Source organism: Mesoplodon mirus (assembly GCF_964341445.2).
Source record: "Mesoplodon mirus genome assembly, chromosome: 3".
NCBI classification, from domain to species: domain Eukaryota; kingdom Metazoa; phylum Chordata; class Mammalia; order Artiodactyla; family Ziphiidae; genus Mesoplodon; species Mesoplodon mirus.
The window spans coordinates 5,606,727-5,634,671 of record NC_138978.1 but is presented as its reverse complement, the minus strand read 5'-3'; the positions used below and the strand labels follow the sequence as shown (position 1 = coordinate 5,634,671).

The 27,945-nt window shown below is 55.5% G+C and overlaps 1 protein-coding gene across 1 annotated transcript in view; it reads right to left on the bottom strand.

The window, feature by feature from the left end:
- The window catches only part of CAMTA1 (calmodulin binding transcription activator 1), a 916,345-nt gene that overhangs the window by 57,832 nt on the left and 830,568 nt on the right, over nt 1-27,945 (bottom strand). Inside the window, 2 exon segments of the mRNA XM_082612607.1 lie at nt 21,307-21,441; nt 27,088-27,214. Of these exon segments, the coding sequence (XP_082468733.1) occupies nt 21,307-21,441; nt 27,088-27,214 (262 nt within the window).

Here is a 27,945-nt window from a genome sequence, read left to right as displayed (position 1 = left end):
CTGGGTCATTTTTTTAAATAGTGAAGAAGAAAACTTTGCTCGGTGATGACTTCACTTGGTAGCACCCAGAGCAAGTGCAACTGTTGCATCTTAAAGCAGAGATGGTGTGTCCGTATCCCAGCCCTAATCTCTGCTGAGGGTCTCAGGAGGATGAAGGGAACTACGGTTTTTTGGGTACCTGATATCTGCCTGCTGTTACACTAGACACTCACATACACTGCTACTATTTCTCCTGCAAGCTGGATATTGTACAGAGGGAAAAACGAGGCTGCAAGGAGTCAGATAACTTGACTAAAGTCATACAGACTGTATGCAGCAGGTCTGGGTTTCAAGTTCTGAACCTGCACTCATTCCGCCCCTGTGATGGCTCTCCAAGTACCTAAACATTCTTGCCATCATTAAGATTCCCTTTGTTTAAGAAAGCAGTCTGGGAAATTTCTAAGAACCAGGACTTCTTTTCTTCAGCCCCAGCAACTGTGATGCTTATCTATGTCAAGATGTAGATTCTACTGGGCCAGGTCCCTGAGTAACTGTGATGAATAGGACCTTCCTTACCAACTGGCATTGGACTTGAGCGTGAGAGAGAAATAAATCATTTGACATGGGGCTGTTTGTTACTGCAGCATAACTTCACCTCTCCTATCTCATAAGAAATCAAATATGTTTCTGCATATATCAACTTCTAATAAAAAATAATCTAATAAAAACTAAGTGACAACTTAAAAATAAATGCAAGATGCATATTCATTGTATCTTTAAGGCCTTAGGAAATATAAAAGTATTTTTAGAAACCATGGGTAAGAGTGACAAAATAATTCAATGGAGAAAGATAGTCTTTTCAACAAATAGGGCTGGAGTAACTGGATGTCCCCACATAAAAGAATGAAGTTGGGCCCCTACCTCACACCATATGTAAAAATTAATTCAAAATGGGTCAAAGACTTAAAAAGAAAAGCCGAACTACAAATGTCTTAGAAGAAAATGTCAAGGGAAATCTTCATGTCTTTGGATTTGGCAATGGTTTCTTAGCTATGGCATCAAACCACAAGCAACCAAAAAAAAAAAAATTTAAAAATGGGCTTCATCAAAATTGAAAACATTTGTGCTTCAAAGGACACCATCAAGAAAGTGAAAAAGACAATTCACTGAATGGGGAAAATATTTGTAAATCATATACGTGATAAGGAACTTGTATTCCTTATCATTCTTACAACTCAAGAATAAAAAGCAACCTATTTTTTTTAATGGGCAGAGTCTCTGAATAGATATTTCCCCAGAGAAGATAAACAAATGGCTAATAGCACATGAAAAGCACATGAAAATATGCTCAGCAACATTAATCATTGGGGAAATGTAAATCAGAATCACTAATCAAAACCACAAAAGTGCAAATCAGATATCACTTCACATCCACAGGATGTCTATAATAAAAAAGATGGACAATAACAAGTGTTGGTGAGGATGTGGAGAAACTGAAACACTCCTACCCTGCTGGTGGGAATGTAAAATAGTGCAGCTCCTTTGGAAAATAGTCTGGCTCTTCCTCAAAAGTTTACTCATTGAGTTACCATATGACCCCACAATTCCACTCCATGAATATACCCAAGAGAAATGAAGACATATGTCCACACATATGGACATTTATATGGCAATAAAAAGGAATGGAGAACTGACACCTGCTGCAACATGGATGGACCTTGAAGAAATAATGCTAAGTGAAAGAAGCCAGTCCAAACGAACACATATGATATGACTCCACAACAGGCAGACTTATAGAGATTGAAAGTAGATGAATAGTTGCCTTAGGCGGGGGAGGAGGGAGGAGCTTGGGGGCAGCGGGACAGGACTGTTAATGGGTAAAAGGGTTTCTTTTTGGAGGAATAAACTTGTTCAAAAATTGGGTTGTGATATTGACTGTACAACCCTGTGAATAGACTAAAAAACTTTGAATTGTACACTTTAAATGGGTGAATTGTATGGTATGTTAATTATATCTCAGTGGAGATATACACACACACAATAAGAGGAAGAGAAAAAGAATGAAGTATAAAAAGAATCAGTGGATTAATTTTAGAAGAGAAAACTGAGTGATGGGAAAAGAAAAACCAAGATCAGGAGGGTCTGATGGCTGATCCTGTGTCAGTGGGTCCCCTCTTGCTCACTGAGCCCCCGTGTCCGGCCCTCGGTGGGATATGGTGGCATCAGGTGGAGAATGTGGCCTGGCTAGGTGACTGCTCAGTGAGGAGACAAGACAGACACAGGGGAGGCGCTGAATCCCATGATGGTGACCCCATGGGGCAGAAGAGTGATGGAAGAGGGCACCCGTCTAATTGTGCTTCTGAAGGATTGTGAAAAGGCCAGGGGTGAGTCCATCTAGTTCCCACTTGTTGTGACTGCCTCCTCGACAGCTAGGGGTTGGGGTTCCCCTGAAGAACTTGGGGTTCCCCTTGAAGAGGTCCCTGATAGGCCGGGCTTCTGCATCGCAATGGTTGGCTGATTCAGGGGTGAAGGTGAGCTTTGCAGAGAGCCTCAGACACCTCAGCTGACCTTCCAGTGTCCTTGTCAGACCCCTGAGCCTTCCATGGGAGGGAGGCGCTGGGTGGGGGCAGGGCAGTCCGGACCCTGTTTCCTGCATCACCACTAACTACCTGTGTGCCAAGCTCCTTTCTCTTCCTGTGCCTCACTTTCCTCTTCTGCAAAATGAGGTCTAAGGCCATGCAGATGGGGTCCTGGTGCAGGTCCAGTGGGACCTGACACAGCAAGCCCCCCTGTGCTTCGGCTGCAGGGACTGTGGATTTGAAATGACCAGTCCCATGAATGCAGCTGCGTGCATGCCCCCAGGCAACTCACAGCATTGAGGGCACTGGCACATGCTTGCTATTTTGAGCCACTCAGCTTTGGGGTGGTTTGTTATGCAGCATTAGATTACTGTAGGGGACAGCTGTATGAGACAAGGTGTTTGCTACCAGGGCAAACCGTGCTGCCAGGATTGGTATCAGCCCCGGAAGACTGTCAGCTCAGTCTGGGAACTTGGGGGTTTCTCCTAAGGGCCATGATGCAGAAAGAGAATCCAAAGAAGTTGGGGGAAAGAAACCACCTTCACACACTCTCCCTGGTGGCTCATACAGGCCCATCCATTCCCTCTGCCCCCACCCCCAGGACTATACACATGACAGATAGTAAAATACACGGCTAGTCTCCTATGAGAGCGGGGGACGTGCAGAGACGTGCTCTGCTCAAAGGAGCAACAGAGTCAAAAGGCGGATAATCCAACACACATTCAGGAAGCGGTAACATGCGGTGACAAAGCACCCAGTGGGCTTTAGTATCCGCAGCCCTGAGCTGCATGACAAAGGACAAGTCACCTGACGAGATTCAGGTTCCTTGTCCGTAAAATGGGGATGGAAACATCACCTGGAAACAGGGAGAGGATGAAATTGGACACTGAATGTAAAGTGGCAGCCCAGGGACTAGGGGGCACCCCAGGTGGGGCTTGGGGATGAGGACCAAGGACCCATGCCAGTGTGGCTCATGGTCCCACCCAGGCCTTCCAACTCACCAAGGTCCCATCTGCTCTAGGACTCTGGGCAGAATGGTCCTCATGGACAAGGAGGTATAGCCTCCACGGACAGAATAGTGCAGAGAGCTTAATAGGCAGATGCCACCTGGGGAGGGGAGAGACCTGGTTCTTCCTCTTGGGATGGGAGCTGCCATCATCATCACCATCATCATCATGACCATCATCATCATCATCAAGATAATATTTGCTGGGTGACTACATTCTTTACATATGTTAATTCCTTTCATCCTCACACCAAGTTTGTGCAGTGGGTGTTCCTATTCCCATGGTTTTACAGAGGAGGAAACTGAGGCACAGGGGATTAAGTAATTTGCCCTGGACTGTGCACTAGTGAGCAGCAGAGACCCTGATCCCCCGCACTCCTGAGCTGGAGCTCTTAGCTGCTTCTCTGCTTGGCCCCATGTGAGAGCTAAAGAAACAGCCTCCGTGACAGTCCAATAGGGTGAAGGGCCCCTCCTTAACCAAAAGACAGGCTTGGCAGCTTGGCTGGCAGGCCCGAGGCCTCTTCCTCCCCGCAGCACTCTTCCTGAAGCCGTGCCTGTCAACGCGACACCACCCTTTGGTACCAGGAGTCTAGGTGGCACACCGCAGACATACTCAAGGAGACGGGTGCTGTCTGGCCTGGGAACCCTCTAAGCTGGGCCAGTCAGGCCAGTCTGTGACTGAACTTTATTCGAAGCAGGAGCCTAAAACCCCTTGAGGGCAGAGTAGCCAAGAGGTGAGCACCCTGCTCAGGGGTCAGAAGGGCCGGGGCACTGTTTCCAGCTCTGACACCTTGGAAAGACTCTCTTCTCTAGACCTCAGTGTGCTCACCTGTAAAACAGGGATGATAATAGTAGCTGCATCCCAAGGTCATCATAAGGACTATTTGTGAAGCTCGTAGCCCGGTGCCCAAAAGGTGTTAGCACCTTGTGTCGGCTAAACAGTAGGGCAAGGTCACTAGTCCACAACTTGACCAAGATAGCCAGAAAACTCAGGCGCAAGCCAGCAAAACTCCAGATGAGGCCTCTGGCCTGCGGGGTGGGGGTGGGGGTCTGAGTTGTGGGCCCACCATGGAGTCTCAAAGGGCAGGTCTGGGGCTTGGCAAAGCCCTCATGACAGAGATGAAATCCTCTTCATGCAGGACATCTCATTTTTGGAGAATGGCTCTGTTATGGGCTGAGTTTTTACACCCCCAGAAATTCATAGATTGGAGCCCTGACTCACAGGACCTCAGAACGACTGTATTTGGAATCAGGACATTAAAAGAAGTGATCAGATTAAAAGGAGGCTGTTAAGGTGGACCCAAACCCAATCTGACTGGTGTCCTTATACGAGAAGGGTATTGGGACACACAAAGAGACAGCACAGAGAAAAGGCCATGTGAGGACACAGCGAGAAGGCGGCTGTCTGCAAGACAAGAAGACAGGCCTCAAAAGAAACCAAACCTGCCCACACCTTGATCTTGAACTTCTAGCCTCCAGAACTGTGAAAAAATAAATGTCTATTGTTTCAGCCGTTCCATCTGCGGTATGTTACCTGGTAGTAACAAAGACAAGCTAAGACAAGCTTTGTCTTCTAAGCCCGGCTCCCCACATGTCCATGCATGGCTGAGGGCTCATAGACCTTCAAGTGCAGAACTCTAGGGCTCCCTGTTCAAGGTCACGCTTGCCAAATCAGGGCCCAACCCTCCTGTGGATCCTTCTAGAGAGGATCTCAGGAAGCTTCGGTCTTTGGGGTCTGAGAGCATCACAAGCACCCACTGGACTGCTCTCGTACGGCCCAGTGGGGTCACAGTTAAGAAGAGCGGTGTTTACTCGAAAGGTACACTCAACATGCACTTACTAAAGCCGCTGCGGTGTACTTTCTCACGAAGTAGATATTATTCATTTTTTTTAAACGTGGGAACCTGATTAAGGAGAAATGAGTATATTCGACTGAAGGTGACAGGTCAAAAGACCAGATATTTATGCTGAAGACCACTTTGAAATCACCATCCTGACAGTTGCTGTGACCAAACCCTGAAGCTTAGACACTGGTGGTAACAAGAGCTGGGAAGTTCCCCCTTTAGGGAAGCAACCAGCAGCTTCCTACAAATAATCAATCATTACCGAGGTCACCAGGGGAGGGGCTTGTCAAATCCCGCCCTGTTACCGAAACGAAGAAAAAGCAATCAAAAGGGAAGGCGCAATTAGAGGCCAGTGCGTCTTAGGCTACCACCATCTCACGTGCCTCGGAGAAGCAGAGCTGACAGGCTGAGCTCAGGGGGAGTTTTAGACACCTTAGGTGCTCAACACCGTTACTGAGAAAAACAAAAGAGTGACCAGGGAAAAGCACAGATGTGTTACACACACACACGTGTACCCCCATCCCCAGTTGGTCTCTGACACCCTGGTATCCGCTGTGGCCCCTCGCAGTGCAGCCACATCCCCAAGCAGGTCTGCAGCTCACGGGCTTCTGGACCACTGAAGCCAGGTCAGTCCCTGGCTTGGCCCTGCTGCCTGAGAAGCACCATCCGCATCAGAGTGAAATCCCCTGGGACGCTGTCACAAGAAATGTCGCCCCACCCAAGGATCCTCCCAGCTTTAACTCACTTTCAAGTAACTTAAAACAATGCCAGGGCCTTTCAGCAAATATAAAATGAGCCCCCGCTCAGCTCACTTTCTTCTGGGAATCAAAACCGAGAACGCTGGGGGAGGAATGATGTCTGAAAGTGCAATCAGGGGGCCTGGAGGTTCACACTTCCTGCTGCACGACTGCTCTCTGCTCAGAGCTTGCTTTTTCTCCTGCTGCTTTTCCAGGAACGGGCAGAAAGACTCGTGATAAATGCATCAGCCCTCTCCAAGTGCCGGGGCACTGGAGGCTTCGAATGCATCAAGCCAGACCTCGTAGGGCCACGTCTGCAGGACTTCTGGGCGGGCCCTGCTCGGAGCTACACACTAGAGCTTCCCCTGGCTTTAGCTGTTCTCGGGGGGCCCAGGCCAGGCCTTCTGATGTCATAATAAACATCACTGACCTTATAAAATTAGAGCATTGATGCATTTTTCATGTCTGAGAATCACACTGAATTGTGAACATCTTAGAAGATGGCCGAATGCTGCATCTAGGTTTTCTCTTCCTCTTAAAGGTGAATTATTGAGCAGGAATGCTCTTTGCCCAGGACCCCACCCTGGCTCTGAGATTCCCGAGTGCACCCAGCTGGTTACCATTTGCAAGGTCAGATCCATTCCCATCGGTGCTGGGGGAAAAAAGAGGAGCACTGTTGGAGGAGGGGCTTCCTCCAGGGGGTGGGGGAGGGGGAAGGCTGAGTGGCAGCTCCAAATGGAGCTGCTCACCACCCTTCAGCAGCAAATGGCGCCAACAGGAGAACACTTTAGTGTGGAAAGAACAGTGCTGGAGCCAGGGGTGCTGTCTGCAGGATGGAGACGGGATGCAGGTTCATTTGTAGAGCATCACGGGCCGTGGCACAGGTGAGTAAAGAGGTAATTGAGATAATATGTGAGAATAATAACCTTAGCTGTCAAAGGCTCTTAAAATTTCTCATTTGACTTCACATTTAAGTGGATGGGTCTGTAATGTAGTGAATTTCACATCTCTGCCCAGGAAATCTTGAGCTTTGCACAGTATTCTCTGCAGAAGACAAAGTAGTTGCCCAAACCATTTTTCATAATAAAATGTGTTCTTGAGCCCCAAAGAATTGCTGAGCACGACACAATATCCGCATAGGGGCGACACTTTGAAAACAACGGTAACAACAACGGCAAAAACCATGTCAGACACTCAGCGTTTCCTCCTGAGATAAGAACAGCAGAAAGAAATTGGTCTGCTGGGTGGGGAGCAGGGGAGACAGGCTGGCGGGGGCACAGGAGGGGAGGTGCAATTCTGCGCAGTAGAGACTTGAACCTTGACCAGAGAGAGGTCTGGCTTTTGTCCTTGCCTTCCGGGAGGTGATCTCTAAGCCCCTGGAATGTCCTGCCAGAGGGAGTGGCTTAGTTTGCCTGAGTCACTGGAGAGACCTACAGTATGATTTAAGGTAGGAGCTGGTTACAATGGAGAGTTGTAGGGTAGGGGCTGGCCACTCTAGAAGGATCAACTATGTGATTTAGGGTAAGGACTTTTGGTCACACAGTTTCAGCCAACTTGGGAGAGACCAGAGACCGAGATCAGCCATGAGGGCAATCCCTCATGCTTACGCGGTGGAGCCCCAAGAAAAACTCTGGACGCCAAGGCTCAGGTGAGCTTCCCTGATTGGTGATTTTCCATGAGCCTTGTCACACATTGATCCAGGGACATTAACGCTGACCACAAGCCACGGGAGAAGACAAGGGAAGGTGGGTGTTTGGTGCCCTCCTGGACCCTGCCGGACACACTTCTTCCCTTGGCTGGTTTCCATCTGGATCCCTTTGATGTAATAAGCTGTAACTGGGAGTATAACGGCTTTCATGGCCTCTATGAGTCCTTTCCATGAATGACGGAAACCAAGCATGGATTGTGAGTTGCCTGTTTGCACATTCTTTCTACATATGGAGAGCGTCCCTCTGAACAAACATAGTTTTCATACAGAGTTAACGCCTGTCAAGTGCATTCTCTTCCTGATGGGAGCACAGAGGGACTTCCTGCCCCTCTCGTGCTCCCCTAATACTCGGAACCTGCCCCTATGGGGCACTCATCACACCAACTGTGCTGTCCGGCTTGCCTCATGTCCTGGGCCATGCACTCCTGGAGGTAGGGACACGCCCAGTTGACCCATAAAGCCCTGAATCCAGGAGAGGGCCCCTCAGGTGCCTGGGACTCAGCAGGTACCAGTTACTGATGGGCAGGTGTACAGGCTGCCTTCTACCAAAGCTGTTTCTTCCATTGTGGTTTATGACCTGGCGGAGGGTCATGAACATGAAGCTGTTGGCATGGGGCCTGGCTGGAATGGCTGTCACTGTCATACCAGAGCACTTTGGTGCAGTGAATTCCATGGAGATGGGTGTGGATAGGCAGGTTTCCATGGCTCGTGACTCAGCTACCCACCTACCAACTCATTCATTCACTCACCAGGCTAAGGTAGGGCTGGGTCAGACAATGAGGGAGTCACAGAGGGTCAGATGACGCCCTCCTCCAGACCCCAGGATGGTGACACACCATGCAGGGACTTGCCAAGGACCTGGTTGGGAAGTCCCCATCCTCTCTGAGGTCCAGAGGGGAGATGGGTCTGAGCAGCTCAGGGAGGAGACTTGCTGTTTCTCTTCCTTTTCCAAATCCAGGGAGCTGAGTAGTGAATTCTCTGCCCCTTAAAAGCTCTGAAGGCAGCCTCAAGGGCACATTTTTAATAAAGGTCAAGCTTCTGCATTCTTGCCTTGGGTTATTTGCCTGAAGCTTGTCCAGTGACAGGGAAACCAGAAAGGGGTTGATGGTACCTGGTTAGTTCTGGACACCCTCCCCAGCTGCTTCTGACATCAGGGATCCTGTAGCCTAAAGCTGGAGTCAGTCAGCAGTGTCACAAAGACACCACTGTCCGTCCATCCATCTGTCCATCCATCCATCCATCCATCCATCCATCCATCCATCCATCCATCTGTCCATTCATCTATCCATCCATCCATCCATCCATCCGTCCATCTATCCCTTGAAGAAATATTTATTGAGCACCTACTGTGTTCCTGGCCTCTTAGGGCATGATTATAACTAAGACAAAAGTCCTCGGCCTCAGAACTCAGCTATATTCTCACCTTTGTCAATTTCATCCACACCCCTTGACCCATTTCTTCCCATGCCACCTCCATGCAGTCATGTCACAGACGTCTCTCTCCTGCCCACATGCTTCTCGGAGCTCTGGAGCCTAAGTCCTCTCACTTGCTGTTGTTGACTTTTCCCCTGGGTGTCCCAAAGGCCCTTCAAACTCAGCCCAACTCGTGACCGGTCCTCCTCCAGGGTGCATGACACGGAGCCCCCATACCTAACCCATCTACAAGTCTTACTGATGCTACCTCCTGAATCTCTCTTGATGGTCCCCTTTGCCCAGAACCGCCAAGTCCAGCATCATCTCTAGCCTGGAGGATTCACTGGTCTACCCTCGCGAGCTCCGGCTCTCCTTCAATCCATTCTCCATGCAGCAGCCAAGAGCACTTCTCGAAATGCAAACTTGGTCATGTCCATGCCTCTCAAACCTTCCGTGGCTTTCCTCTCCTTGGGGATAGAGCCAGCACTCCTCAGCCTGGCTGGTGCCTGGGTACCCCTCTAACCGGTCTGGTCTGATCCCCACCCCCTCTCCACCTCCCCAGCCTTCACATGCTCCCTTATATCCATGAGGCTCCCTCCCACCACAGGGCTGTCTGTGCATGCTGTTCCCCGTGCTGTTCCCTCCCCTCTCCATGGAGTTAACTTCTGCTCCTCCCTCAGATCTCAGCTCAGGGGGCACTTCTTCAAGAAATCCCTCCCAGACCTCCTCTTAACCCCCCATTACAAGCTCCCCACACACGTATTTGTGCAAAGGTTTGGCGTTCAGGTCTGAGTTTTCCTCCATTAGATGGTAAGCTGGGTGAGCACAGGAACCTCATCTGCTTTTTTTCACTCGTTCCTTTGTTCTAATCTCAGCACTGGCCCAGGGCCTGGCACCTACTGGGGGTTCCAGTACCAGTTAGGGAATAAATGATTACAAAGATAGAATTGCTAAGGGAGGAATTTACAAAGTGTAATGGAAAAGCCCAATAAAAAGAAGGCATCCTGTGGGGGGGGGCAGTGGGATGAGGGGGGAAGTCAGCTTTTCGAGGGGAAGGGGCCTTACAGTAGAAAGTTTCAATAGAGCAGGAGTTCTCTAGAGCAGCCACAGGAAAGATAACCTGAGAGACCAGAGGGAACGGCATGTGTAAGGCCTCGAGGTGAGAAACACTACAGTATGTTTGGGGAAATCGGGGTATTTTGGTAGAGAGGAGGGGAGAGCCTTGTGCAGGGGGAGAGGAGGGGAGGGCTGAGGGCAGCTTAGAAAGGGTCTGGGATTCCGTGCTGCAGAGTCAGCGTTGATCCTGACCTTCCCACATGACCACGCCCCTCCCAACAGGTGCCGCTGGCAGCCCCGCCTCCATTTCTAATTCATCGTGCTGCACTGGGTTACAGTCACCAGTTTTGGGGTCTGTCTCTCCCAGGGGACCGCACCTTGCACAGCGCCTGGCACACAGCGGGTTCCCGTCAATCCTTTCCAAAAGCGTCAGTGATACACAGCATGGATGGGGAGGGAAAGAATGTGGCGGCTGGAAGGCCAATGGGGAGGCTCCAAGCCCGGGTGTGTGATGCTAAAGGCCTGAGATAGAAAAATGGTAGAGGACCCGGAAGATGGGAGGAGGAAGCCCTGGGGGTTTTAAAAGTCCTACTTTGCAAACGGCTTGGCTTGGGGGAAGAGAATTGTGGGGAAGGGAGAAGCAGGGATGAAGGATGTTTCTAGCTCTGGAGGCCCCCATCGGTTGCAGCATAAATGCAATAGAGAGAAGAGGCGCAGAGGAAGGCTCTCATTGTGTGGAGGTCAGGAGCCGGTGGATGGGGTCAGACCACTATGTATGATCCTCTTGGCATCACCTGCTCACCGTGTGTCTGCGTCCTCATCTGTAGGATGGGGGACCTCGTAGGAAGTTGGGAAGTTTGAGTGAATCGATACGCGTAAACGCTTCGTGGATAGGGCCTGGCAGGTGGTGGCACGTAGATGTCAGCTGCTGTAACCCCTGGGTGGACAGCTCTGTGCCAACAGGTCTGCCAGCTCTCCCTCATGTCTCAAGACCAAGAGATGCAGCTTTGGTGCCGTTGAGGCGACCCAAGGCATCAGCAGCTCTTCCAAAAGTGGGTGCCACCAAATGGGGTGAGGGCCCATCTCGGACCTGGGCAGGAGAAAGGACACTCGGGGGACCTCTCCATCTGCTGATGTCAGGACCAGCCCAGGGCCTCGGCCGGCTGGTTTCTCACCTGCCCTGTGTCCCGGCTTCCGGAGTCTGTGAGTCTGGCTGTGGGATGGAGAAGGAGAAGTGGGTGGAGGGTGCAGGGCACACGCTGATCTAGAGTCGGGAGGGCCTCTGTCCTGATTCGGCAGTGGTTTGGGGCAAGTCGCCGCTCTTCTGGGGGCCCAGATTCCTTCCAGAGGGATGAGGAGGTTGGACAATGCGACAACCATTTCTTTCAAGTTCGAACTCTCGAAGATCTAAGTCTGTTTCTGATGTATCAGCTATTTCCACTCTGCCAGGGATTTTTTTTAAATGTCTCCCATTATTAAGTATGGAACGTCTGACACATACGTGACTGCCACTTTTTTTCCCCTCAAACAAAGGACTTTAAGTTCACAAGTGGAATATGTCAGCAGCGGAGGGAGATGGTCTTCAGCCTATCAGGCTCTTGTGAATGTCTCGTTGTCACAGAGGCGGGAGACAAGGTCAGTCGCTGGGCTGCTTGGAAAGGATCAGAAACGTGTGTATTTGGGGGAGTTTTTAAAAGGAGAGGGCTTGTGCTCGCCCCACCCAGGGGCTGGGATCTGGATCATTGGTAGGGGAGGTGGGGATCTCCTCTCATCCAGCTCCAGGACCTCCAGGACCCCGCTTCCTTCTGGAGGCCACACCAGCCCCCGCTCCACCCACAGCCCCTTCTCCTTGCTCACGGGCGATGTCCTGGGTCTCCCCGTCTCAGGACCCTTGCTCCCACTGCTGGGTCAACAGATCAGCATCTCCATTATTTTCCAGGGAGGTGCATTCTGGGACTGGATCCTAGGAAAGGCTAAGGAAGCCTGCAAAACGCTGGCCTGAACTGGCCGTCTCCCCAGGCCTGCTGGTCTTTCTGTGATCCCAGCTCTGCCAAGAGGCCTTTCTTCGAGGCCATGCCCCCTGAAGCACAGCTGACCCGCATCTAAATGACGTGGTGGCATAATGGGAGTCTGATGTAACTGATTAAGGAGGGAGCAGGACTGCCGGGCAGCCGTTGGGCCCATCTGCAGGATTCCCGCATTCCGGCCACAACCAGTGGTGGGGGGTTGAGAGCGTCTCCACTGGGTCTGACATCCACACACCGTTTGGCGGGTGAGTCACAGTTTGTTCCTGCTTTGGGACTTGGCACCAGTCCCTGCACCCCAGTGGGGAGCAACTGGGAGGGAGTTTGTCCCTGGGACTCAGAGCAGGTGTGGATGTCTCCCTGAGCCCGGGGCCAGGGAAGCTGCCTCTCTGGGGCCCGCAGACCTGTGGGATGGTTTTCTGGGCCAACAGCAGAGGGCAAGGCAGGAAAGGCAGGGCCCGGGGCTTTTTCTCTGGCTGCACGAGGAGGGGTGGAGGCACAAGATCTCCTGGGCCAGGTCTTTCCTGTCCCAGCCTGGGGAGAGTCAGGGATCTGAGCTCAGAGACAGGCTACCAGCGTTTTCAGCCACTTCTCTGGGTTCTTTAAATTCACGGAGCTCCCTCCTGCCGTGGGGTCTTCCTACGTGCGGTTCCCTCTGCCTGGAATGCTCCGCTCCCCTTCTCCTGGTATTAACACGGCTGCCACATCCTTTTTCTTGAAACACCCTCTTCTCCTGGCCTCCCGGCGGCCACATCCTCCCCATCTTCCTCCTCTCGCTGGATGCTTCTTCTCCTTTGCCAGCAACTTTTCTGCTTGACATTTAAATACTGGGGGAGCCCATGCTTGACCCTGTGCCCTCTCCTCTCCTTTATCCACTCTCTTTCATGGAGCAACTGCCTCTAGACCCATGGCTTTAAATTCCATTGCTGAGCTGATGACATCTAAATTTTATCTCCTTTCTGGGCCCCTCCTTGGCCTGCAGACTTTCAAACCCAACTGTACCCTTGGCAACTCTAATAGGCTGTCAACCAGAATATGACCAAAACCCACTCGAGATTCCCTCTCTCCCACCTTCTTCAAAGTCCTCCATCTCAGGAAATGGTCCCCTGTCCATTGTTTAAGCCCCAAATCTAGGCACTACCCATCCTTCTCTTGCTCATCCTCCGTGTTCAAATCATCAGCAAGGGGCTTCCCTGGTGGCGCAGTGGTTGGGAGTCTGCCTGCCGATGCAGGGGACACGGGGTCGTGCGCCAGTCCGGGAAGATCCCACATGCCGCGGAGCGGCTGGGCCCGTGAGCCGTGGCCGCTGAGCCTGCGCGTCCGGAGCCTGTGCTCCGCAACGGGAGAGGCCACAGCAGTGAGAGGCACGCGTACCGCAAAAAAAAAAAAAAAAAAATCATCAGCAGGGCCCCTGACTCTACCCCCAAGAAGTCCCCAAACGGTGTCTCTTGGGATTCATCATCACCGAACTTGTCGGAGCCGCTCTCATCTCGTGCCCGCACTGATGCAAGAGCGCCCGGGGTGGTCGCCCTGTGAGTAGAGACACAGTTCATGTTCTAGACAGCAGCGGGGGCGGGGGCGGAGCGTGTCACCTCACTGGCTTATAACCCTCCCGCTGTCCTCAGGATCAAGTCCCAGCCCCCTGCCCTGGCTGAGGGGCCCCCGGAGGCCCGGCCTCTTCTCGTTCCGCTGCACCTCCCTTTAGCCTGCTCACCGTGGAGCCCCTACACACCAGGCTCCGTGTCTCCCAGGGAACTCTGTTCCGTGATTCCCTCGGCCTGGATCCTTCCCAGGATCTTCGCGTGTGTGCCCTTTCTGACATCGCGCCTCCCCAGAGAGGCCTCCGCCGGCCGCCGACCTCAAGCAGCCACCCTGGCCCCCCTCTACCAGGCTGCCCGAGGTAAGTGCCCCGGTATTTCCTCTGTGATGTGTTTGTTATCTTTCTCCCGCCTCTAGAATGTAAAGTCCATGAGAACGAAGGTCCCCCGGAGTCAGAGCAGTGCCTGGTGATGCAAGAAGGAACGACCCTCATGGAAGGAGCCAGAGCAGGATGTGCAAGAGCATTTGGGGCCGAGTCAAGGTGGTGGCAGAGGGGATGGAGGGAAGTGGGAGAAGTTAGGGAGAGAAGGCCACTAGGATGGTGACGGGTTTGGGGGGCTGGGCGTGAGCAGGGGGTCTCAGGAATGACTCTGGGTTTTCTGGGGTGGACTTTCCGCCGAGGTTGTAGGAGATATAGGGTCGGGAGGGGGCGCGTGGCAACAAGAGAACAATTGTGAGTAACATTTGGGACACGCTGACTTGCCCAAGAAAACCGGAGCAGCGACGTCCTGGGGCAGCTAGATGGAAGGTTCTGGATCTGAGAAGAGGCACAGAGGTGGACGTATCAGTGCACCTTTACCTTTACAGACAGTAAAGAGGGTCCTAGGCGGGGCTAAGCCCTCATGGAGAGTGGGCAGAGGGAGAAGGGAGGGGCGTGGGGACAGCGTCCCAGGGCCTGCCGGGTCTTTAATCCACTGGATGATTTCCAGCACCTCGGACCCCAGGGACCACCTCCTCCCCTTGTGAAGCCCCCTGACCCTAGGCTCTGAGACCCCACCCTCTTCTGTGTCCCTCCGACTACCCCCACTGCTCCTTTTCAGTCTCCATCACCAGCTCCTCCTTCTGGAATGTTCTGTTAACGTTCACGTAGCCTGCGCTCTCCGGGGCCTCTCTTCTCCCTCTGCCTCAGAACGTGACCTTATTTGGAAATAGGGTCTTGGTAATTAGTTAATTACAGATGTAACTAGTTTAAGATGAATCCATTGGATTGGGTGGGGCCCTAATCCAATGACCCGTGTCCTTGTAAGAAGAGAAAACAGAGACACAGAGACACACAGAGAAGGAAGATGCCATGTGATGATGGAGGCAGAGGCTGGAGTTATGTTGCCACCAGCCAAGGAGCGCCAAGGGTTGCCAGCGGCCCCCGGAAGGTGGAAGAGGCAAGAAGGATTCTCCCTTAGAGCCTTCAGAGGGAGCATGGCCCTGCCAGCACCAGGGCCTCTAGGACTTCCAGCCTCTAGAACTGCCAGGAAACTCATGCAACGGTCAAGGATAAGTTGGTTGATATTGACCACGGGAGGGTCTGAGCCTCCCACCTTCGTGCCTCAGGATGAGCCACCTGCCCCACTGGTGGCCGGAAGCTGCCCCCGCAGGAGTGGCCCCATCTGCTGGAGCTCAGGGTCTTCGCCCACTGGTTTTTACTTTGCTACCTGCCCCAATAGCCAGGATGAGGACCCAAGGGCTGTCTCCTCGGCCTCTGCAGATGCTGGGCTTGCCGTTTCTCTGCAGGGCACTATTTGTCACTGATGCAAGGAGGCGGGTGAGGCCCAGCCCCAAGGTGACCCATCCCTGCCACCCAGATCCATTCGGTGTGGCTCCAGCCGCAAGCAGCAGGAGATCACGCCTCCGGGAGACATCTGAGCACCAGGCCCCTTGGTTTCTGCCTAAGGAGGGCTAAGGACACCCAGCCCCATCTGTAAGGACGTGGACCCCACAGAGCACAGAGACACTGACCATGAAGAGGGAGCCTGTGCTTTGGAGCGAGGCCCTGGCTGGGTAGCTGCAGCTCAGACTGGAGGCCCTTCCTGCCACTCAGCTACACGTCCCGAGTATAATACTGGCTCAAACCAGTTTCTGCCACTACCGACTTCTCTCTTAGGTCCCCGCTATGTAAAGAAATACCCAGACACCCATGAGTTAACCCACTGGAGTGTGCCCCAGACCCCACTCTAGGGGAACGCCAGAAGATCCTGCGCAGCGCCCCTTCTTACTTACAGAGAAGACCCCTGCGTCCAAGCTTCTGAAGCTTCTTCAAAGTGCTCCCAGAGGCAGGAGGGCGTGGCCCTCGGGGCACTGACTTTGCCTGTGGCTCAAGGCACTCTCCAAAGTCAAGACCATTCACGGATGCTCTGTGTCTGATCTAAAAAACTCTCCTGAATTTTGTATTCTACCCCACGAAACAAACTGTATTTGTTTCAGTAAAACAGTGGCATTTAAAATTCATTACGACTTAACATTTGCTCCTCTCCCCACATTCTCTGGTAAAAGTGATACACTTTCTGTCTGGCTCTGTCGATGTTCTCCCATGTGGACAGTTCATCACGAGCCCAGAGTTGGGGGCGACTGGCTGGCGGGCTGGGGGACCTGCAGGACGGAGGGAGCCAGGCTAGGAGGAGCCAGCAAGGTACACTCATCTGAAAGCCCTGGAGTGTCCTCACTGGAGGGAGGAAGCAGCCAGAAGCTTCCCAGGGGCCATTCTCACAGCTGGAGTGGCCCCTCCTGCTGCCCCTGGGCTCTGGCTCAGTGTGTGGTCTTCCACTGCTGGTGGTTGGAGGCTGCTATTAGAAACCAGCCAGGGGGTGGGGGGGGGCTGGCAGAAGCATGGCCACATGCCAGGGACAGGCAGCTGGGAGGCGGCGGGGAGGGGACAGAGCTGGGGACCATCCCAGCTACACGTCTCCCATCTATCAGCACAGAAGCCTTGGTCACAGAAGGCCCAACCAGGAGGCCATATCTTGCATTTCCTTCTCTCCATCTCCTTACGGGGGCAAGGCTCCCACCTTCCCACACCTCTAACCCGGAGCCAGGCTGCCCCAGAGGCTGGCTTGCCAGATACCCTCCTCTGGCCCCGTTGAGCTGGAGGGCAGGCTGCCGGGGGTGTCCGCCCTGCCCCAAGGCTTCATATGCCAAAGCAGGCGCCTGGACGGTGAGACGTGAGTTCCTGCCCCCTCCCTCTGCCTGAGATTACAAGGTCCCTCCCCCACCCGAGGGTGGCAGGAGACCTGTCCAGGTGGCTGGCTGGCTGAGCCCAAGAAAGCTGCATCCGTGCATCGCACCAATCCTCTCACTCAGGCAGGAGGCTCAGCTGCCGGAGAGGCAGTTGAAAATAGAGTCTAAGAATAAGCGGCTTAGTCCGGTTTGGAGAGGGGCCCAGCTGGGTAGGGGTGGGCCGAGGCCTTGGGGAGCATCAGCTGGTTGCAAGGGAAAGAACCAGGCACTCAGAAGTTTCACTCACCTTTCTTCCAGGGACAGGGATCTCTTAAAGGTGTCCTAGTGCCCTTGGCCAGATGTGCGCCCCACCCCCTTGCTCCAGAGCCTCAGGGTCAGGTGGTCTGGGTTTATTCTTTTTGCAAACACAGGCCCAGGCGAGGCCGTCTAAACACACAGCACAGCCTCCCCTCGCTCAGCACAGCCCTGGCTGTTTGTGTCCGCAGGACCCCTGGCAGGCAGAAGGGACATTTCCCAGAGGCCCTCAGAAAACGGTCCCGGGGTAAACTGGCTGCTTGACTGCCTCTTGCCTGGAAGAGGTCCCATTGCGCCCCAAAGGCACAGCTGACCCACCCCGGACCACTCTGGGGTCCTGATGCAAGAGGCCTGGGGAAATCTGTTCTGAATCTGGACCTCTGGGGGAAGAAATGGTGAAGCTGGTAGTTCCCAGAGCCCCTTGGCTAAAGGAAGCAGCTCTTCCACAGCCTGGGGCCCTTGCCGCGCCCCCTGCCTGGGATACTCCTTCCCATCCCTCTCAGCCTGGCTGATGCCTGCTCAGGCTGGAGGTCTCAGTGGAAGTCACTTCCTCCTGGAAGCCTTCTTGAACACTGGGCTGGATGAAGATCTCTTGATGTGTCCTGTGGGCACTTATGCACTCATGCATTCAATCCTTCATAACACAAACAGGTACTGTGGCCCGCAGTCTGCCAGCCTGTAGGGCCTGTGTCCTCTAGAGGTCACAGTGCAGGGGCTGGGGAGGGTGGGCAAGTCCCCTAAGTTTGGGAGAAGTGCTGCAGCTCCCGAGACCCAGGGGACTGTGCTCCCCCCAAAGTCGGCCTGGAGCGTGTAGATGCCGACGCCAGCGTCCCCTCCTCCCTGTTCTCCCTCCTCCCCCGTTTCCATGCTTGTCTCCGCCTGGATGGCTGTGTCCAACTGAGATTTTGGGGACACGGGGCCTCTGCGCCCATGACCCTCCGCGGGGAAGATCGCCTCCCGCCCGGCCAGGCTGCTCAGACAAAGGCTGCGCCCAGGACAAAGGCTGCGCCACCGCGGCTGCTGCTGCGCGCGCGGATTCGATTCCGCGTGCCCCACCCAGCCTTTAGTCTGGCAAACAAATCCATTTTTTTAAACAAATGAAAGCTGAAATCTCTTCCCAAACATTTCTCCCCCTCTGGGATGGAGGGAGGAGCAAAGAGCGCCCCCAGGATGGCAAGCAGGGCGACAGACGCGGGTGGAGTGGGGCGGGCCAGGAGCGCGCGCAGTGGGAGGCGGCCGCAGGCGCGAGAGCGCGCAGCCCTGGCGGCACGTCCCCGTTCTCTCCCCTGGGCTGGGGAGGGCCGAGCCGTGCCGCAGTCCGTGGGGCGGGCGCGGGCGCAACCTGCCCAGCGCTCCGCGCAGGGCCCCTGCATTGCAGCTGCGGCGGGCGTGCAAGCGTGCGTGTGCATGCGCGTGTGTGTCTGTGTGTGCGCCTGTGTGTGCACGCGCGCCGCCCGGCCACCGCGCCCCAGTTCGCTCGGCGCTGCTGTCCCCTCGCCCCTTCCTGTTCCACCGCCGCCCCTCCCCCTGGCCGCAGCGCGCGCACCTCCAAGTCCCGGAGGCTCTAATTGAGAATTTGCCCCGTAACCTTGGGGGCGGGAGGGGCAGAGGGAAGGAGCCACGGAGGAGAGGGGAGAGGAGAGGAAGGCTTCTGACCGCCTGGTCGCTGCAGCATCTTCTTCGACACACTTCTTCACTGCCAGGCCACAGGGTTGGCCCGAGCCCGGGGACCTCCACCCTCTGGGCCGTCCCAGCTGTCCCCTTTGCACTGGGAGGATTATGACCCTGGCGCTGCGGTTGCGGTTCTGCTCCCCCCACCCCCCACCGTTATTATGTATCAGGCTGGTGAAATGCTGGGAAAATGATCCTTGGGTAGATAAGTCACTTGTACTCACTTTTGGGGGCGGGGAGGGGGGATGGAAAATAACAAGGAGAGGGTAGTTTTACTCTTACACCCTGGCAGGGTGGGCGTCTCACGTTTCCTCTGCCCTGGCCCCCCTTTCCCTCCCACTATTGAAAGGATGCCTGGCCAAGCCCAAAAGGAAAGAGATTCATGGGGTCCTTCGGGGCCCCCATCAGCTCTCTGTAGGGGGGTGGCCCTGCCTTGTCCCTTCCCCAACTCCTGTCATCTCTCCTGTATATTCTGCCAGGGGCTGGGGGGGATGCTTATTTCAACTGGAGGCCTATGGAGCTCAGAGCTCCAAGTCCCAGCAGAGGGGGCTGCTGGGGAGCAGGTGTCCTGCTTGGCCGAGGACTCAGGGACGTGCTTGTCATGAAGCAGTTAACGTGGCTATCTCTATCATAGCATCCTCTCCTGCCAGCAACCTCCTGGTACAGCCTGCCCTCTGGGCTTCCGGGGGGACGGCTGATGTTTCCTGCGCTCCGAGGCAAGGCACTGCCTGGCTAGACTTGGCTTTCTGAAGGGCTCCATCTTCCAGGCAGGTCCGACACTGACTGGTCCCTGCATCCTGCAGTGCACCCTGGTGAAGTGACCTGGCCACTGAGGGAGAGCCAGGGCTCTGCAGAGTTCCCTGTTCCCTTTCCCATTTGTTCTGCAAAACTGAAACCGGATTTCCGGAACGGGAGCCCCTGGTCACCCTGCCCTTCTCTGTTACATCCTGCAGGTCATCGTCACAGCGCCGGCTGGCTCCAGCCTCGGCCAGGGTGGCTGCCAAGGCCAGCCTGGCACTCCCAGGCAGCCACTGCCAGGGTGCAGACGCCTGCTGATCCAAAACCACCTCTGGGAACAGCTCAGAGGGTTCAGTGGCCAGGTCGGCTGCCAGCCACCCTGTCACTGCTGGGGCCGGGGCTGGGATGAGGCAGAGATTTACACACTGGGTGGCCCAGGAAAGCTGCCTAAGGCACGTGGCCAAGCCCAGAGAGCCTCCAGCGACCAGCAGCAAGGGGAGGTCTGAGAGCGGAGAAGGCAAAGGGCTGCTGAGGATGGGGGAGGGGAGCTTAAGGAACTGACCCCCACAGAGGGCCTGGGTCAGTTTAGCTGAGGCCCAACACCTTGGGCCGGCAAGGTCTCTAGCAAGGTACCCCACAGACAGGCACCTCTGCGGCTGCCCTGATGCTAAGGGCGGGTGTAAGCCATCCCTCCACCCTGTCTCGGTGCCCAGAGCAGACCATCAGCTCAGCCCCCCCAGGCCAACTCTGGGGCTTCCCCTGGGCATGCCCGGGCATGGAAGAGCAGCCTCTGCAACTTTTCTCTGCAGAGCCTCTGGCGCCCCAGGGGGAGCAGCCACCGCTCAGCACCCCCGTGCAGCAGGCCAGCGGCTCTCAGAGAAGCATCCTTGGCCATCACGTCCTGCCCCCTGCCTTGGAGCCTCTGGGGGCTCCCTGGCCCTCCACCCTCAGCTGGGTGGGGGAGGGCTTCCATGAGAAGGTGTGGCTCACGGTCCCTAAAAGGCAGAAGCACTCAACACACAGCCTTGAAGTCCAGGCCTTGGAATCAGAAAGAAGCCCAGCCTGGGCTGCCTTCCCCCAGCCTCGCCCATTGCTGTTGCCTCTGAGAGGCTCAGGGCTTGGTGATGGCCTCCAGGAGCTCCCTCTGCTTCTAGAAACTGCCCTGGGGCTGGGGGTGGGGCAGCAGAGGATGCCTGGACCCTGCTGCCCCAGGTCTGACCGGAGAGGGGCCTCTCAGCAGCTCAGGGGCTTGCCTGGCCACTCAGACGTCCTGGGAAGCCCTGGGTCCAAGCTCGCCTATTCACTCTGTCCCAGGGAAAGACCGAGATTGAGGGTGGGGACCAGCCGGTCCTCTCGAGGTGCGACTTGCACCCTGAGCAGCAGAAGTTAGGAAACCTGGATGCTTCCTCCTTTTTCACACCTTGCACACAGGGTTCCCAAGTGTCCCTCTCCCTTGGGGCCTGGCAAGGTGACCCGAGCGCTGTTCTTACCGTCCAGTGACAGCCAATCATGCTGGGAGGATGGGAGTGTGGGCAGGGCCCGAGCTTTGTACTCAAACACCACTGAGTTGGAGATGATCTGGTTGTTGAAGGCAACTTGTAGGGTCACAAGACCAGTGTCATGGGCTGAAAGCAAAAGAAAGAGCTGTCAGGGAGGGAGGGGGCGGGGCATGGGCACACTCCAGCCTCATGTACCCACCCAAGGGCCAGGAGGACCCTCTCCCCATTGCCCTTCATGGATTAGCCCTGCCTGGGCTTGCTCATTCCTCAAGGTCAGAATGAGGGGGGAGGGCATTTAGGTGCAGCATTTGCTTTGGACTCCTTTGTGCTTATTTCTCTGTTTCGCCTTTTCCTGCAAGCTTGTCCTGACTCACTTAGCATGGCCTTCTGTGTATTTTCAGAAGTTCTTCTGCATCCCTGATGAAGGCAAAAGCTTCGGCTGTGGCTGTTACTCTGAGCCCAGTGGTGCTGGGCTGGAGGCTGGCGTAAACCTTGCGTCTCCCCCCGACGCCTGGACGTCAAGCTTCGGGAAGACTGGCCCTTATGGGCCTCGTGAGCTGCTCTGACCCCGACACGGGGCTCAATGAAAGCTATTGGTTGAGTGACGCAGGGGACATTCTCACTGTTCCCAAGAGGAGAGCCTACCTGTGGCAGAGAGACCTGCTTCATTTCTGGGGGTTGAGGCTGCTTTTGAAGTCTTGGGGGCCGGTGGGTGTATGCAGGCTGCTCCGCCCCGCTGGGCCTCAGCCTCCGGTAGACAGCAGGGTTCTGTGCTCTCTGCCCTGCTTTTCTGGAACCAGCGCCCAGGGCCTCCCCAGGACACATTTCCAGGGAGGACGCACCCGGGGATCGTGTTACGGTTTGGGCTCTTGGTTTCCCGAAGCTTAGACTGGAGGAAGCCGTCCAAGTCAGCTGCTCCCCAGGGCAGAGCCAGGGCTCTGGCTTCCCTCTGAGGTCTTCTGATGCAGCCCCCGCAGCCCACGGGAAAACCAACTCATTGAGGTGTGGCCTCTCTCCATCCCAGGTGTATGTTACGCAATGGTCCCCAGAGCAGGTCTTCAGGAAGTCGTTGCCCCAAGATGACCAGTGTGTTTTTGTTTGTTTGTTTGTTTTTGCGGTACGTGGGCCTCTCACTGCTGTGGCCTCTCCTGTTGCAGAGCACAGGCTCCGGACGCGTAGGCTCAGTGGCCATGGCTCACGGGCCCAGCCGCTCCACGGCATGTGGGATCTTCCCAGACCGGGGCACAAACCCGTGTCCCCTGCATCGGCAGGCGGACTCTCAACCACTGCGCCACCAGGGAAGCCCCAGTGTGTTTTTTTCCCCTGTGCTTTCCACCCTGGTGTGGTCCCTCGGCTCCAGATCACAAGCTGGCTCCATGGTGGGTGGGGTACCACTGGAGCTCCCGCCGCGCCTCTCTGGGCAGGGGGCCCCAGCCAAGTCCAGACCTCCCTAGGCTCTGATGGCGTCCCCAGGCAGATCTCCAAGCTCGTGGTCACTCGCCTTCCCTGGAGATTTGCCTGGTTTACCAACAGGAGGGTAGGGCGTCAGCCAACGCCCCAGCAGAGCCCACTCAGTTCTGCTCCTCTGGGCACGTCTGCTGCCTCTCGCTGGCCCCTGGGGAGCTCAAGCCTTCTCTGTACCAGACGTTCCAGCTGGAGGCTCCTCCTCACCCGCCGCTCATCTTCCACCGTCTCCTGGCACGTGTACAACCTGCCGTGACGCCGGAACGGTGGCGGGTCCAAAGGCATCCCATCCTTCCCCAGAGAGACAGAGTGAAGAGGACCTGTCATGGTCTCCTGGGTCCCAGCCCAGCAGCCCGGCGCATGCAGGCCTGTCTCCCAGGACATTTCCTGGACTCACGTTCCCTGCCCCGCATTCAGTCCATCAGCAAGTCCTGGGTCCATTTACTTCTCTCCATCCTGATGGCCACCACGGTACCCAAGCTGCCATCATGTCTTGCCTAGATGCCTGGACTCCTGCATTAGCCTCCTGCCCAGGGCACCCTCAGCACACCTGAGACCTACCTGTTCTGCTGGGATGGTGTTAGGGTGGGGGGCACACTCCAAAGCCTCCACAGGAAATCAGTGGGAGTGTGTTGCCCAAGGGAGCCCTCCTCCTTAAATCGGGAAAGATTACCCCTCTGCTGCTTCCTCTGGTGTCCCTGCTTCTTTCTTCCCTCCTACAATCCATTCTCCCACACACCCAGATTCATCTTCGAAAGACATAATTTAGATCAAGCCACTCCCCACTTAAGACTAATGGCTTCCATTGCAAGTACAACCTAATCAGACTCCTTCTTATGACTTAGAAGGATGGACATGATGTGTTCTCTGCCATCTTCTCCAACCTGGCCATCTCCAACTCACCCCACCTTTATATTTCTTCAACTTACCAAACCTGTTCCTGCCTCAGGGCCTTTGCACTTCCTTTGCCCTCTGCCGGATGTTTTCCTCCCATTCTTCCCATGACCAGCTCCATCTCATCATTCAGGTTGCAGCCTAATGTCCCAGCCTGTGAGAGGATCTGTCCAAAGGAACGTCCCTTTTCCCAAGTTACCTTATCACATCACCATCTTCTAGTGTTTTCTCCAGTGATCTTGGTTATTTCTTTGTTTCCTTGTTTGTTTTTTCTTCTTCTACAGTGGAATGTAAGCTCTGTGAGAGCTGGGAGCCAGTCTGTCCTGATCACCTCTTTATGCCCAGGGCCAAGGTCAGTGCCTGGCCTATTATGGCCCCTCAATACCTGTTTGTTGAGTGAATTGCTTCAGAATGCAGTGCACTTGCTCATCTCATTTTGAATTTCATCTTTTGCCTTTGGTGACTCCAAGGAATCCAGCGTGGAGCTGTCCAGAAGCCCCAGAACAAAGTCTTTTTGTTGGGGGGCTTCCTCCATCTTCTCCCAAGACCAGGTTGCCTTTCCTAAATCCCAAGTCCTCCTTAACCACTGCTTCACCAGAGCTCAGTGGCTTGACTTGGTTTTCTCTCTCCTGACCTTGGAACACTACTGGAATCTTGCAAGAGGCAGTTTCCATGCCTGTGTGTCTTCTGCGGCCAGTGATGGAGGGAGAGCCGCCCAGAACCATGTTCTTGGTCAGGGTCGAGTCTCCCCAGCTGTTTTGCCAGGGCATGTGCACCAGGCCGGTGGACAGGGGCCATTTGCACCCCTTGTGCCCCCCCTTCCCATGTCATTCTACCTCCTCAGGTGACCTGGCTTGTGTTCCCAGGCCTCTGAGCCCTTCTTTTAGGTGAGGCCAGTTTGGTTCTGGCTTCAAGTGTCCTTTCTTTAAGATTAGCTCCAGGTTCCCCAAGGCTTTGGGAGACCCAGGGAAGAGGTCCCTGAGCAGCCAGCATTGTCCCCCAGGGTGCGGCTTGTTTGCATGACCAGCTCCTTCCTGGACTGAGAGCCCCTTGCGGTCAAGGTTAGAGTTAGGGGCTGGGTCCACTCCAGGCGCCTACCGGTGCCTGGCAAACTACTTGACGAATGAAGAAATGAACGAATGCATGCAGCACCCAGTGCTGTCTTACTGAGTGACATGTTTTAGTTTGGGCCTCAAAACAAGGATGTCCAAAAGGGACCCCCTCTTTGTGGTTAGGGGTGGAACAGGGTGGGGCCCCCAGTCCACAGGCTGCCTGAGCCTCTCTGGGTCCAAGATGCAAGATGTTAGGGGAGCCTAAACCACTAGGAGGCATAGTGACCTGGACAGACTCTCCTGCCAGCTCTGGGACCAGGAGAACTGCCTGCTGATACCTAAACAGCCCTGGACCTCTCTCCCAACTCCCCGCCCCCCAACCAGGACAGAAAGAGCAAGGCCTCACTCATGAGCAGCTTCATGAATTGAGCATATAAGCCAGGAGCTTCCTGGACCTGCCCTCATGTCAGCCCCTTGCCCATCTGGCCGGTGGTTTTTACAGATGTAGAAATGGGGACTTAGAGCAGTCAGCCTCCGGGCTCAAGTCACCCGACGGTAACTGGCTGATCTGGGATGTGCATGATGTGACTGCTCCAGCACCCAGGATTTGCCAGGTCCTGGCCTGGGACACCATCCAGATGGCATGCAAAGGCCAATCTTTTTTATTTTTTTTGGAGGGGTCAGATAACTCAGGACAGGCAAGGTCTGGGTCTTCAGCCAGGCAAGAACCAGGTACAGGAAGCGGCATCTATTTATAGGCTGGGCCAGTCCCTTTCCAGCAGCAGGTGATAAGTGGATAGTTAAGAACACGCTGCCCCTCCCCCTCCCTCACCAGTGGAGGTAGGGGGCTGCGTTAGCCACACGCAGCCCCGAGCTGTGATAGGCTGACCCAGCCTGGCTGGCGTCAGGATGGCTGCGCTCCAGCCCCAGGAGGGCTGCTGGGAGCCTGGGAGCAGGGGGAGATGAGTGGGAGCCAGCCAGGCCGCTGGCGGGGGCAGGGCCCGCAGAGGAGGCCACCACAGGCACCAGCCCTGGCTCCCTGGGATGTTTGCAGTGCAGAGGCTGCTGCGTTCAAGCGGAAGCTGAGTATGTGAGCCCAGCCCTTGAGCAGCGGCATTCTGCTCCGGTGGGCTGCGTGCAGAGATGGAGAGAGAGAGAGAGAGAGAGACAGAAGAATGTTCCATGTCAGCTCGGGAGCCCCAGGCTAGGGGGATGGTGCTGGGTGAGGCAGACAGCTCGGGTGGCTGGAGGTTCAAGCTGGACCGCCCCAGGTGAACCAGGCCCCCAGCACGGGCCAGCTCTACTGCCCTGGGGACCCCGACCCCACTTCTCTTCCCCACCCCCGGCCCCACTTCTCTTCCCCACACCTGGTCCTCCACGGGGAGCGTTCTCTCTCTCTCTGTCTCTCTCCTTTTTGTAGGCTGCAGATAACACGGAGTGGGACCCTCCGCCCTCCCCACCCGCCTCCTCGTCTGCCTTTCCGTCCATCATCTGGACCAGCTGGACGGGTCGTCCCTGGAACTAATGATGCTTGTGAGGGGCCAGTCAAGGGGTCCTCCCAGCACCAGCCCAGGGAACAGAGAACATGAGCGGATTCCTTCATGAACATACACCCCCTTTTGGGGATGTGCCAGGCACTTTTCGAGCCCTGGGGGACATGTGGTGACCAAGAAAGACACAGACCCTGTCCTCGTGGAGCCAATAGGCCAGTGGGGAGGAGGTAATGGTCAGAGGTCAAGGGCAAGTTGACCAGACAGGGACACCAAGCTGCGTGGACAATGATGAGCCCCGCCCGAGTGATAGGGAGAAGGTCAGAGCCACGGGGACGGCCCCCGGGGCCTCCGGACCCGCTCTGTGCCGCAGGGGACTGGCCCCGTGGACCGCATGGCCTGGGCCCTCTTGTTCTCGTGACTTCTGTGTGGCTTCAGCTGTGCGAGGCATGGGTGGTGGGGAGAGAGGGCGGCCTTGTGGCCCCGACCCCAGACGCAGCTCCTTTTGGGGCCCTTCCGCCCGCCTGGCTCTCACCAGCTCCTGTAACCCTTCAGGTGGAGGGTGATTAGAGCTTCCTGCTGTGACCAGTCCTGGGTGTGTCACCCTGGCTCACTGGTTGTCTAAGCAGTCCTCCATCAGGTTCTCTTCAAAACCCAGCCAAGCTCACCTGTGTCCCCATCTATCATGCTAAGGGGTCCATGAGTCCAGAACAGATGCCATTACGATAGCTGATCCGGGACCCACTCCTTCACCATGGAGGAAACCGAGGCCCAGAGTAATGACACAAGTTGCTCCAGGTCACCCCCTCCAGGCCGACTCGGAGTCCACCGCTCTGGGGCCCCGCGGCCTCTGCCGGGAGGCGGCCTCTCACCTGGGCAGTAGCAGCGGAGCACCCCGGGCTGGATCAAGGACGCAGGCACTGAGATCTGGTCGAACAGGCAGCTGTAATTACTGCTGGCTTCCTGCCACGGGCCTGTGATGAGAACCTTCACTCCTCCCTGGAGGGAACAGAGACCAGCGGGGGGCGGGGGTCAGCCCCAGAGGGAGGGATGAGGGACACAGCCCCCCGTGGCTGCACCCCCAGCCCATGTGCTTGTGGAAAATGCAGACTGCCGATTCCCATAAGCCCTACTTTTGAGAACCACTGTTTCAGGACTGTGGCGGGAGGAAGGGCCCCAGCCCTCCTCCCCCGGCTGTCTCAGGGGCCCCGAGATGCTCCTTGCCTTCCTCAGCTGGCACCCAGCACAGGGGCCAACAGTTCGGATCCCTGACCCCCTCCTGGAAGTGGAACTTTCAGCTCCAGGCAGAAGGGAGCACAGAGTTTTTCAAGCCTTTCCCCCCAGGATGCACCTGAGACCTGGCCGGGGGGACCCCGGAGAGGAAGTGAAGGGAAGGGAAGGGGCTTTCTCTGTCATTTGCTTGTGGACAGATTGTGTGAACTCTGAGCTACGGAAATGGGCTTAAGCATCTTAGTGGCCTCCAGGGACTGGAAGTCCTGGCGGGGAGATGAGGGGAGACCCGGGATGCCCAGGGTGTGGTGGGGACAGCCAGGGGAGGAGGCTGCGAAGGGGGGCTGGATGAAGAAGGTGATGAGAAAGAAAGTAGAACAGAAAACTGGAAGGGAGGCTCAGAGCTGGAGGGGCTCAGAGGTTGCCATGGCGGCCAGACGGCCCCCTCACTGTGTACAGACACAGTACACGCAGGCACGGATGTGCTTGCAGCCTGGCTG